Source organism: Chenopodium album, chromosome 24 (assembly GCF_948465745.1).
Source record: "Chenopodium album chromosome 24, dcCheAlbu1.1, whole genome shotgun sequence".
Lineage (NCBI taxonomy): Eukaryota > Viridiplantae > Streptophyta > Magnoliopsida > Caryophyllales > Amaranthaceae > Chenopodium > Chenopodium album.
The window spans coordinates 33,830,069-33,844,006 of NC_137857.1; the positions used below are offsets into that span (position 1 = coordinate 33,830,069).

The window sequence follows — 13,938 nt, forward strand, 5'->3', positions numbered from 1 at the left end:
AATCAAGTGCGAGCTCAATGGTTGTGTGGGCCTGTGAGGATCCCAAACTTTCGGGGCCATTTGTAACCATAGTAAACTAATACAAACGGAGTAGTATACACTAAAAAAAACTTTCATAACTTTGGTCACTTGATTCCAAAACAAAGTCCAAAAGAAGAAAAGATGGAAGATGAAATAATAAAATGTTTTTTTTGTAGCAAAAGAATGAATCATTTTATTAATACTTTGAAACAGTATAAATAGCTTTAATCATTTACTGTTCCTTTATGGTATGCGAAAGTGTATGCCTAGAATTCTGCTACTTCACATTATTATGACTATATTGGTAATTTGGTACCTTATATGAAGCAATATGAAGAACTATCAGCAAAATATTGTTGAACCTATACAATCTGTAGAATGTCCTAAAACCCTTTTGCCTAAGCCAGAGTGAGATCCTCAGTTTTTGCGTGCTGCGTGATAAAGTTCCATATACTCTAGTGCTGGCCGATTCCAAGACCAGTCTTGTTCCATCACACGCTTGCGCAGTGTGTTAAACCATTCCTTTGCATCATACCAAGCTGATATAGCCCTGAAAATTTCATCAGTAAGTAAGCATCCTTCTACAACATATTGTACAGACGAAGACCCTGGTGGTCCATTGGCCCTACAAATCTCATGCTATGGGATCAAATTATCATCTGGTTGGGGACTTGAGAGGGGGAAAATGGGCAGGAGGTTAGCAATGTTGTACTGTACATAACCAAAATAATATCTTACAGAAAGAACGACATGGTGCGCCAAGGCACAAGATACGTTGACACAGAAAATTTTTGGGCAAGGAAGGCAACAAATTCATGGTCTATAAGTTATGTCAATAGGAACTCCTGATGTCACAATAAAATGGAAATATGTAATTATGAAATTGTGGTTTCAGATGATGCTTGGACACTACATGACTTTATGAGACTAAAAGCTAACAAAATGCAAGAACAACCTCAGTCTTTCCGGTACCTAAATGGCTAAATGCGCATCTTTGTTTAAGTGACAGGCTTGAAGTTCTTAGGAGGTATCTTAGACAAAACACAAACCTAACCTAGCAACTCTTGAGTGACACAGACTTGATATTAAGTGGCTCTATTGGCTCATTAAACCACCTACACCAGTAATTCATTGTAAATTTACACACAGTCATACTTCGTATCAGACAAAGAGTTAGCAGGAAACAGGCAATTTAGAAGGGGGAGCTTTAGAGGCGTCGTCGTGATAATGTAATGTAATGTAATGTTGATGCATTGATGGTGATCTTTGAATTAAGATGAGACATGTTAAAATATAACTACTTATAGACTTTATTTGTTTCTTCTTTTTGTTCTACTTGAGCAAGTGTGGAAATATACTCACCTGTCAAGAGCATAATCTACCCCGGCAGGATCAGCTCCTTCAAAATTGAATCCATTAGGTTCCAAACCTTGTGCTCTTGCTCTCTCTACGTCATGATCAACGTCAAATACAGTATCGTAAAGTCCTGCAAGAAAATGAGTAGATAATGACAGTTACAATATATTGACTATTGTGGTACAGTTGTAAACTAGTGAATACATAACATGATAAAGGCAAGAATACAAAAGCTGAACATCTCACACCAGTAACAACATGATATATGAATGAAAATTTTGAAAGCAACATAACCAAGACATGACTTCAGCTTTCAACTGAAGATATTGAATTAAACAGGGAATCAAAAACAAGAAACATAAGGGAGGAAAATAACTAGAAGAATAATCTCACCATAGAACCAATGTAGAATACACAAGAAGATTACATAACTTGATAACGTGGTTAATAAACTATTTATGTTGGATGATGAGTATGAAATATGAGAAATTGAGAAGATTTGTACCTCCAGTTTTGCGAACAACTGGTATTGACCCATATCGCATAGCAACAAGCTGGGTTAGGCCACATGGCTCAAATATTGAGGGGACAAGAATCAAATCTGCACCTGCATATATCTACGGAGAAGTTTAATGAAACTAGTAAGTCTACATGCACTTTATATTCAGTTACTAGAAGACAAATTCAAAAGAGCATGCAATTGAGTTGTAGGATCAAATACCAAGTGTGAAAGAGGTTCATCGTAGTTCAAACAAAGGCCAGCACGGTCATGATGCATATTATGCAATTGATTTGCAACATCAACAAATTCTTGCTGTATGCGTGGGTCGGGAGCAGAGCCCAGCAACACAACCTAAAATCATAGAGCACTGAAATTGACTGACTGCGACAAACTAAGCAACAATTATTTAGTAAAGAACCAATATAATAGGAGGAAGACCTGTCCACCACGTTCTATAGTGCGCCAAATAGCATGCTTGATGAGATGGATTCCTTTCTGATGAGTTAAACGAGTAATTATTCCCACTAATGGGAAATCACCTTTTTGAATGCTAAACCTTTGTTGTAAAGCTTCCTTGGCTGCTTTTTTACCTTCTGCAACATTTTCTGATGTGTAATTTACCTGATATTAAATGCATCAAGCATATATGTCAGATTAAGAAGCTGTGCTTGAGTTTTGATGGACAATGGGAAAATAAAGTAACATCTGAGTCATAAAAATTGCTGTCTTAAGCTTTAGAATCAGCAGAACATAATCTTAATCAAAGATGCTTCACAGATGAGAAATTCTAGTCCAGGCTTAGACATCAATGCTCAATTATCCACCTTCATTTCTCAGTAAATTCGAGAAAATAATTGATAAGACTAACAAAAGCACACTTAAGCTTTTCCAAAATAAGAATTTCAGATTAAATGAAGAGGAATTACTTACTGGAATAAACTTATCATTGAATGGATCCCATATATCTGGATCAATCCCATTTAATATGCCGTGAAATTTGTACAGGTGAGGAGCAATTGCAGGATTTCCAGCAACCTCCTTTGCATAGGTATTTGAAACCTGATAAATGATAATATACATAAATTAAAACCACCATCACTTGCGAACACAGGCGTAACTAAACCCAAAGCAATGCAAATATCCCGCCACCAATTCTTTGACCTCAGAGATTGTAGCTGCCACAGACCACACAACAAGATGTTAACACAGCCAAGTATAGACTCACAGTTGTAGCCTTGTCTGCATATGCCATTGCTTTTCCAATGAAGTACGCCCCAAACTCAAGATTATGGATAGTGAAAACAACACGAGCATTAGTAAGACCATACTGCCCATAATGCTCTTTATACAGCCATGCCACTGGAGCACTTGACCAATCATGGCAATGAATTATATCCTGCACCAAGTGAACAAATTACAAATTGCATCTATGAAGAAACAGAATATGTTTAGTGGTTTAGATCTCATAGTGCACTAAAAGAGAACTTGTGACCAGATACACTACTGAGGAAGGCTATAGATAAAAAGACAAAATCCTCATGGACAGTTAACTGACGGAGATCAAAGAATCAGCAATAGCAATTCAATTAAGTCAAAGTCTGAACTTACAGGATGAAATCCACTTTGGAGGAGATATTCGAGTGCAGCGTGGCAAAAGAAACCAAATCTTTCGCCATCATTTTTACCAATATAGACAGAATTAGTCTGTAGCAATCTGTCCAAAGCAAGGAAAGAATTTAAGAACCATGGCAAATGACCAAATCATACACAATAGTATTTATACAGATTTTTTAGAAAGAGCCAGATTTTTAGAATAGTGAGTTCACTACCCTAGATACATTAAATAATGTGATGATTTGTTAAGCCGGTTAAGGACCGGAAATAAAAGAAGATGGATGTTTTACATCATGATCTATGAGATTATTTGTAACACTCAATCACTTAAATGTATGTAGCATAAATGGAGAAGATCTTGATGTCTTGAGTCTACACTTTTTAAATGGCTGAACAGTGATAAGACTTTATAAAGGAGAGTCACACTTGAGAATTTATGAGAATAAAAATAAATAAATAAATAAAATCAAACATATCCCAAGAGCCAAGGCTCTATAGTCTATAGCGCGGATACAAATATGTAGCCAAAAGGAGATAAAGTTAAGTCTCATTATTAAAGATGCGGCATAAATACTGGTCTTAGTCCATCAGAAGCCCAGGCATTTTCTGGTAGCTTTGTACATGCTTACTGCTTTTCAATTTCTAAACTTTATCTGTACAGATTACAGAACGTTTTTTTACAAGTCTTTACAAAAATTCTCCTCATTGACTTTAGCAAATTAGGTTAGACCACAGGCCTCGCTAACAGATGCTGTTTATTTTTATTTTCTATCACTAGCTAGCAATTGCTGAAATTTAAGTAGTGGCATAAACATAAGAGCACAAAAGGTTTGGCAATTACCCATTTAGAGGCTCCAAAAAGTGGACAGACAAGCCTTCAACCTTCCCAAACCAAACTTTTATCTCAGTACCACCCCATGAATAGCTCTTTGCGTGATGGAAATCCTTCACCTGTTGCAATCCAATGATGATAATGCATATACTTAAAATAAAATACATATATCTGAGACTGTAAAATAATAGTTGGTAAATCTGGCATATAATATATTTTGCTTTTGAAAATTAGATATTATTCCCTTCCACTTGCCATCTTCTTCCAACAAAAACCTGTTTGTGCCCTACTGCCCTCCCTCTTTCCTTCTCCTGTAATAGACTAGGATTTTCAGATCATAAGCTCTAATGAACAAGAAATTTAAACCTAAAAACTTGAATCTTTGATTGATAATGGCAGAATTTGGATACAAAAGTGATAGGTTAATAGCTTTAGGCTATTACTCTCCTTGATAACTTTAGGTTATCACTCTCTTAGTAACCTGAGGTTACCATTCTCTCTCAGTTCCTCAATCCAAATCTTCCCCTTCTACTGCTATACTACTACTCTTATATAACCAAGTAAAACTACAAAATAACTTAATATTAATGTGTTTGTCAGATCAGAATTCAGTCCTACGTTGCCTCACTCACTAGTGTTTAATTAATTTCGTCTCCTAGTGTTGCTCCTTGTACCGGGTCCATCACATCTCCCTCACCTGCCCTTCTCCAGTAGTCCCCCTTCCACTGCCGATCCCTTCTCCCCCTTCCAGCAAGTACTGTAGCCCCTGCAATTGGTTGGCTATTGTAAGGGAAATAGGGCAAACCATGAAAATTGAAGGAGGGTTTTAAGGAGTAAGAATATGGTGATAGGAACTGGGAAGCAAATAAAATTGAATGGGGAGAGAGGGAAGAAGAAGGGCTGGCAGATGATGGTGAGGCCCAGCGGTAGCAGGGGCTGGAGTGGAAACGATTGGGGGGGGGGGGAGTGGAAGCGGCAGGGCCGCAGGGTTGGAGATAGAGTTCCATTTCATGGTGCTCCTTGCATAGTTATGAGTTATGACTAATCCGTTACCATAGAAAAAAACCATAAGCTTTCGGACATTTTAAGTATAACTTATCAGGCTGTTAGTTATTGAACTCAGCATAGAATAGGTAGTTAAAACCAAAATCTCTACGGTTTATGAAGAAAATGTTTGATGTCTTAATGAGCTTATGAAGCCATTCTAATTAAGACAGTAAGAAGCATAAAAAAAAAAAATTAAATAAATAAAAATCAAAAAAAAAAAAAATCAAAAAAAAAAAAATTAAAAAAAAATAAAAAAAGTGGAAAGTGGCTTACATGATTAAGGTTCAAGCACTGATACTTTGGAAGAATTACATCAACATGATGGTTTAAATCTTGAACAGCACGAGACAAGCTAGTAACAACATCTCCAAGGCCACCCACCTGCAGCAATTTCAGATTATAAATTAGTATGTTTGTAACTACAGCTTAAATTGCATAAAGAAGTCAGTTGTCCAAATAGAGAATCTTTTGGTTTTTTAGGATTCTCATTCCAACTCAAAGACTAATTTGGAGAGGGGAAATGCAACAAAATAGAATGATTTATCAGATACAATTTGTGAGCAGGTTAGCAAATGAAACTTGTATGTGATCTACCCCTCCTATCAAATAAAGAAGCAATTTATCTTATAGATAGACATTGATCTGCCATAACATTACTCAACTCATCTGTACGTAATATTTCTGTAATTGGTTGAAAACCTTGGTATATTTTTGGTCTTTATAGCAGATTGATTGAATTTTTTTTCCAAATGATGACTCAGCTTTGGGAAATTAAATCACTAAGATAAGACGGGGATCAATTGGATTCCTGAGAATCCTCTAGATTGGTTATGTAAGCAAAAAGAAAAACAGAGGAAAATTAGCAAGCTCACACAGAGCCGCTAGCCATTAACAAGAAAGCTTCATAGACAAACAAAAGTACGTAGTATATGACTACGACAGTAACTCACCGTCTCACCTATAAGGCTATACTCCCTTTGTTCCCTTTTGTTCTTCCTATATAAAATCAGTGTAAAAATAATTTTTTTTTTTTAAAAAAAAAAGGAAAATGGGCTAATAATAACGTAAATAAACAGTGGGCGAGTGAAGTTAATAGAATAGGTGAAAAAGTGAGAGATATTTGGAGGTAAAAAAAGACATTAAATTGGTGTTTGGAGTTACTAGAGGTTAGTGAGACATATTAGGGGTAAATGGGGAAAATTACAGGCTATAAAAAGAAAGATTCCAAATTGGAAGAACAAAAGAAACACCCCAAAAATGAAAGCAGGAAGAGCTTAAAGAAAAAGAGAGTGTACTTGACAGGTATTCCTCATTGTAATACAAGATTTTTTTTCCTCAAATATGAATTTCAAAATGGTTATTCGAAAAAAGGCCTTGTGTATGCTCTAGACCAGTTAGGAGCAGTCCTCCATTCCTCCATATAATTTGCTAAAAGCTGGAATTTTGCATAGGATAACGGTGTTATTGTACCATCTGAATGTAAGTACAGAACAGCTTAAGATAAACTACGAAGAAGCTTGATGAGAATGGAATGTGATTATGTGAAAATTCCAGCCTACGGACTAACTTAGCATGCATATAAGTTGAGGTCAACTCATCCCCATCATCATGAATGAAGAAAAGATCTAATCAATCTTCCAACCATAATCCATGGTGAAAGGGTAATGCAGATGTATTTTAAGAGTCTACAGCATGAACAATAAATATATTCCTTCAGCAAATCTGGTTTATGTGTTCTACTCATATTGACAAATTTTATTTCAGATTATAGTAAAATGCTAGTACAATGCAAATGTATTTTAAGAGGCTACAGCACAACAAATGCTTCAATATAAAGAAAACTATTTTCCTTCAACATACACTTGCTCATATAGACCCCGATTTTATTTCAGAGTATAGCAAAATGCTAGTAAACCACAATCTCTAAGGATGTAATCTTATGTATCACTACTATTTTAGCCGAAAGGCAATTTATCAGGCCAAAAAAAAAACCTAACTTCTTACAAACTCTGGCATGCACAGGTTGAAAATTGAATCAAAACAAGAATCAACTCATTGAAGATTTTACCTTAGCAATAGGAGCCATTTCGACAGCTATATGAACAATATGCATTGGAGGCTCTTTGGCTATCCCACCAAAGACAGGTACATGGTAATCCATACCAAATTTGTTGTCAAAAATTCCACCATCTTCCCACTCGGAGAAAACAAAATCCATCATGTACGCATCCAGTGGTACCTTGACTACAAAGAGAACTTTGCATTAGGAGATATCGATTATCGAGTGCTATGATACCAATTGCAAAAACAACTTGAACTCAGCCTTTAAATATAGGGGTAAATGTATAAATGAATGCTTTACTGCCCTAGTTAACATCAACAATGGATGTTCTGGTCAACAAATCTTCCCAAAGGAAATTTGCAGAACAGGCTAACTAATTCATAGCACAATAAATTAAAAACCAATTTAAGAAGACAGAACCATGAGGAAAAACAAAGAGTGCAATTAAAATACAAAGATCAGGACAACGTCAATGTTCACATCCGCAAGAAATGTCAGTCACCCATCTAATATAAAATTAACAGCAAGTAATTTCAACTATATATGACACAATGCACATCAGCGAAACAAAGCACATGAAGTGATGAAGTTTTCTGAAATGAGAGGCGCTTTCTTGTCTCAGATAAATAGTAGAAAAAGACTCAGATAACGTGGCTAGAAATTTACCCAAACAGTGAAATCCTTTAAGGGTTCACTAGACACGTGAAGAAACAAAGAGGTAAACATACACAACCAACATCGTGAAAATGAATCCATGAATAAAAATTAATCGTACAATTAGGCAGTTGATTAAGCTTACCAGTTGTCTTGACATGAGTACCATTCTCGGCAGGGAACATTTTCTGAGGGGGCAACGGACCTCTACGATGGGTCCATTGATTAAAGGAACCTCTAAACCAAACTTCTGGCTTCCCATTCAGAACAGTGTTAGAGGGATTGTAATACACAGTAACATCTTGTCCTGCTCTTACATCCACAGGATCAGTGTAAACAATATGCCTCTGAGACAGCAAGAATGTCTTCAAAGTTTTTTCTTTGGTTTCAGCTTTCATACGAGCTGTTTTTTCAGCCTGTGCAATTGTGCATAGAACAACATTGTTACTATAGAATAAACATGCTACTGATATCAATCAACAAGGCCATGTAACATGCAGTACAAAAAAAGTACAGGTACTACACAACAAAAGGGGATGATAGACCCAGAGAGAGAGAGAGAGAGAGAGAGAGAGAGATAAGCCATAGAGCAAGTCCATTGTTGTTAGTTGTACAATGGCTGTTCAGGCAACATCAGTCTACTAATAAGGTAATACCTGTAGTTTCTTTTCTTCCTAGCAATACAACCACCTTCCAAAAACAAAAAACAAAAAGATGAAGAGAAGAAGGCACAAGTAACCAATACGTGTATCTATACACATCCAAATTCAAAACTTCAATACCAACCAGGGAAACACAGCATCATCTGACCAGAGGACTCCAGACATCATTTGTTCAACTCTATGTTATACCCTTACAGATTTTAAAGTAGACAATAGGTGACAAGTCCATTGCTTCTATGGAAACTGTATGCTGTGATCATAGAAAACTTAGGTGAGCATTTTCCAGCAAATGTTTTGATTTTCAGCAGATAGTGGTGTATTGCCCTTTCTCAGATATCGAGATAAATTATAAATCACTGATAAGCTCCTACTGAAGTGAAGATTACTTGAGGGACCAGAGACAGGGACACAGGGTGGTAGATTAATGGCCTTTCCTGAGAGAAACTACCCGTTCAAAAAACTATTTTTTAAAAAAATAAAATAAAATAAAAATATAAAATAAATAAAAATAAATAAAAAAACCTAGCATTTATTGTTTTAACTGCAGCCTGATGATAGCTAGTAGATGGTTTATTTAAAAGGCCAGGAATTATCTGTAGTCAACTACAGCATTCCCTTCAGATTTCAGGGTGTGATCATCTGAGGGATATACACAACATAAGTAGCAGTACCAATACAACCACACTCTAAAGTAAAAGGCTAGCATTATGATGCAACTTAATAACAAAGTAATCACCTTGGCACGTAAGGCCTCTGCTTTCACTCTCCTGTCCTCCTGAAGTCTCTGGTATATCCGCAGTTCTTCCTCAACCCAGTACAGTTCGTCAGGCACGGACTTGGGAACAACAGCGTGGAAATCCAGACGCTTATTGTTATCATATATGGAAGCCTTCTGTGGTGGCCCATCAGCGAAAACCCAGTCCAAGACAACTGCTTGATCAGGAACCGTAACTATACAAAGATACACTCAAATGCATCAGCATATTAAATTATAAACATTTCGAAAGCATTTTACATATTGCATATTATTATTGATCTTTTTTGTTCATTCCAAGGATCCTTCAAGTCCATATGCAGTTCCATTGCAAAGGGAAACAACTCTTTCCTTTTTGTTATTATTTCCTTCTAGTCAATTTGTTATGCATACAACATTTGGGCACTGTCAAAGAAGAAAAAAAGTATAAGCCTGTTGGCATATACTACCTGCCCTTCCCCAAAAAAAAAATGATAAAGAAGAAAGAGGTAGGGAATTCATAAAAATGTGATTTATTCAAGGAAATCTTTAACTATAGCATTATCATACCTTCAGCATACCACCAGTCACCATCTTTCTCCTCAGATTTCACTAGTCTTGCAACAATAGAGAGCCCAAAACTCCAATTATTATGACCCCCGTGAATCCAAACATCATTGGCATGAACAAGAGGGCCGGAGCTTTTGTTATAATACAAACGAACCAAATCACCATCTTTAAATTCACGAGGTTCAAAAAACCAAACATTTTCCATGGATGACACAGCTTTCTTAACCAGTTCTCTCAGTTTCTCTTTTTGCTTCTCTACTTCTGTCTTTGCTTGTGCTCGATCAGCTTCGCTAGCAGCCTTCTCTTCCTCCCTTCGCCACTGCTCCTCAGCTTGTCTCTTCCTCTCAGCTTCTATCATTGCCAGATTCTCTTGTTCTCTACGTTTCTCCTCGAGCAAGCAATCTTCAAAAGTATCCAAGTCCATGCCCCCTTCCACAATAATGTGATAATCTTTCTTGTCATTATTGTCATAAACATGTTGCCCATTAAAAAAAATAAACTCCATCTTGTATGCTTCCTTGGGAACATGAATCTGACAAGACCACCAATCACCCCTGAGATGGCTCTTATGAAGTTTTGTGGTATATGATTTCCAACGCCAATCATTAAATGCTCCCATGACCATCACATCTGGTTCATCTTTTAGAGGGGAAAGACTTCGATTAAGGAAGAGCTCTATATCCATATCAGGTTTTGCTGTCTCCGGATAAATAAAAACTTTGTTTCCTTTGGAAAAATTATCCTCTGCCATTTCCTCAAGTATTTTTTGCCGTTCAAGAGCTTCCATCTCCAACTGCAATTTTCGCAAAGCCTCCTCCAGTTCTTTCTCATCAGTGGTTATAGCAGCCCTTGTGCTTGAACCCACCACCTCAGTTTCTGTAACACTTTCATCATCAGATTCCTTACTATCTAACTCTTTGGTTTCCCTCTCATTGCTAAGGACAGTTTCAGATCCTGGCAACACTACAGAGTCAGTAACATTCTTGTCAGATTCAACACTTGGGTAGCTCATCAAAGATATATTCTCCTGAACGCTAATTATATCCTCTACTTTTTTCTCGTAAGGGGTTAAATCAGAAACCTTATTTTCTGATACCATCAGTCTAGTTTCAGCCTCATAGTTGTCTTCATTGCTTTGCTTATTTTCTGACGCCATGTCCTCAAAAATCTCAGAACCCCCTCTGTTTAAATCTAAAGCTTCATTTTCGGTCATCTTATCCTTCTCATTCTCATCAATGATTCCAGTACCAGAAACTTTTTTTTCAGATTCCAACACTTTGCTTTCAGTAGAACTTCCTTGTTTGCCCTCTAAATCCTCAGCTTCTAATCCAGTTTCATCAATCACAGCACTAGTACTGCTTCTACCTTCCCCGATAAACCCTGCAACAGTGTCAATTTCCTTAAGCAGATTTGTACTACCATTAGTTACTGCTTTCTTGGTTGAGGATGTATTTCCAGCTTTCCCATTAATTGAATCCTCCCTTTGTTCTTCAATTCTATTTACTTGAGAATCTTCTGATCTCTCAGCACTAGATCCTACTTCAGATGCTCTTCTATCAAGCTCAGGAGACGAATCAACTGAAGGGTTGTTATCTTCTTCGTCCTTTTGATCCCTCTTTGGTGTGCTAGTCCCAACAGGAGCCTTCGGCACAAATCCTTTGGGAGCAGAACCTTTGGGCCTTGACCATTTTTTCTGTTTCTTCTTTGAAAATTCTATAAAGAAGAATAAGCATTGCTAAGGCACGGTCAGAGGATACAAAAGGAAAGTATTCCCGAAATTAATCTCAAATGGGAAACAATAATGAAGACACACTAACCTCCAGTGGCATAACACGGACGGAAATTTCCATTCCTTGGGTACTGTAGATGCCTAGAATAAGACTGGGATAAAAATGGGTAACAAGAAACAATTCTTAGTCAATGAATCAATGCTGATACAACATCACCTCAAAGAAGTACTGCTCAAAATTGAACCAGACAGCACCAATTAGTTTCAATTATCCAAAACCAAAACCGATATTTGAAGGATCACTGCTACAAATGCTAATGCAAGAGAAGGCATCCAATCACCCACATTAACTAATGAAAAGGGGTTGGAAAGTGCAATAATATGAACACATTTAGCCACAATCATCAACAAAACACTTTCACAGTTTCATAACAACTCAAAAGCCATTAAACTAATAAGAACCCACAAAAACAAACAGCATTCACAAATGAAACAAACAAATTAATAAAGAAATCAATAACATTATTCAATTATCAAAAGGGTAAAACAGTGAATTAAATGGGAATTTCGTGTGAGATGTCAGCTAACTAGGCTTATAGAGTCCCGGGGTCGAACCTAAAATCTAATCTCGTCTACATCATTGCCCTTTATAGCCCTCCATACACTCGGCAAACCGACACACAACAACAATGTCTGAAATTCACCATTGAAATGTAAACCATATACATCACATATTACACATTATTAAAATCGGACATAAAGAACAAAGACAATCAAATGAAAAATTCATTACCAAATCACAAAATCATTGCAAAAACAAAAAATTAAATTACTCCGTACCAACTACCAACATCAAATTAGAAATAAAATTTCATCACCCACCCATTAAAAAAGGTTAAATTTTGTCAAAAATTAAGGGAAGAAACTTACATGAAAAGATCTGTAAGATGATTTGCAAGGGACTAAACCAGTAAAAGGTCTGAAATTTAAGTGGGAATTTTGCCTAGTAATAATAAAACTCTGACTGAACCAAACAGGCCTTTGAGTTTGCAACCCAGAAACTTCCATGGCTATGAAGCTTTCTCTCTCTACTTTCTCTCTCCTCCTTCTGAAATCACACTTCCCGAAGTTTCTCCTTCTGCATTCTATTCAACACTCCAACATCCCCCCTCTTTCAGTGATCAGTCATTGATATTCGGAATCAGCAACTTCAAAAAAAATTAAATTAATAATTTATTTTTAATAAAGATTTGATTTTTATTTAATTTTATTAGTTTTGGAAATTTTGGGTGTCAATTTAAATGTACAAATAAAACCAAATGGGAAAATATCAACAAAAAAGGACAGGCTAAATTTGGATAGTAGTAAACACATTGTATTCTTTTGCTCAAGTGGAATTATCAGTCATGGCCTTAGAATTTGAACCGTAGGTTGGAGACTTTGGAGAGGTTTATCCTGGGTTTAGTATTGCTGGGGTGTCATCGATATCGACCGTCCATTAACTAGGCTCGTGACCACATGATTGAAAAATTAGAAATGACTCTCGCCGGTAATAAATGATGGTAATGAATATTCGTATATATTTATATACGAAGTACTCCGTATTGTAAAAGTATTGTATAAGGATCGTATCTTTGTCAAGAATCTCGTAATGTGTATAATCGTAGTGAAAGTGAATTATGTGAATGTTTTTTTTTTTTTTACGGGAATTATGTGAATGTTACAAAAAGTTAAATGAGGCTTTATTTTGAAACGAATAATGGAGTATAGTTAAAGTACAATGACTAGAGTTATAACACCCTGAAACCTAGATCACTACTTGCAGTATGTTAGGCCATGTTCTCTTCACCTTAAAAAAAATAATATTAAGTAAAAATAATTTCAGTTCAGTAAAAATAAGTTCAGTTCATTAAAATTAATTTATGTTCAGTAAAAATAAATTTAGTTCAGTAAAATTCAATTTTCTTAAAGAAGAATCATAGTAGAAAATCAGTAAAACTAATTTCTGTTCAGCAAAAATAATTTCAGTTCAGTAAAATTAATTTAAGTTCAGTAAAATAATTTAAGTTCGACAAAAATAATTTCAGTTCAGCAAAATTAAGGTGAAGAGAACAGGGCCTTAATTGAAAACAGCGAGTATCTTATAATTATAGAAG

At 36.0% G+C, this 13,938-nt stretch overlaps 1 protein-coding gene across 1 annotated transcript; it reads right to left on the reverse strand.

Moving 5' to 3' along the window:
* Positions 1 to 165: 165 nt before the first annotated feature.
* LOC145610018 (starch synthase 3, chloroplastic/amyloplastic-like) lies at positions 166 to 13,138 on the reverse strand. The gene is made up of 16 exons (XM_081665263.1): positions 12,713 to 13,138; positions 11,871 to 11,934; positions 10,054 to 11,766; positions 9,487 to 9,701; positions 8,234 to 8,504; positions 7,441 to 7,616; positions 5,646 to 5,753; positions 4,335 to 4,444; positions 3,488 to 3,593; positions 3,105 to 3,275; positions 2,810 to 2,938; positions 2,318 to 2,500; positions 2,099 to 2,230; positions 1,883 to 1,994; positions 1,384 to 1,507; positions 166 to 571 (listed from the first exon to the last, which is right to left on the reverse strand). The coding sequence occupies exons 1-16, from the start codon at positions 12,848 to 12,850 to the stop codon at positions 439 to 441; spliced, it is 3,885 nt and encodes a 1,294-aa protein (XP_081521389.1). The 5' UTR covers positions 12,851 to 13,138; the 3' UTR covers positions 166 to 438.
* Between the last annotated feature and the right edge of the window lie 800 nt (positions 13,139 to 13,938).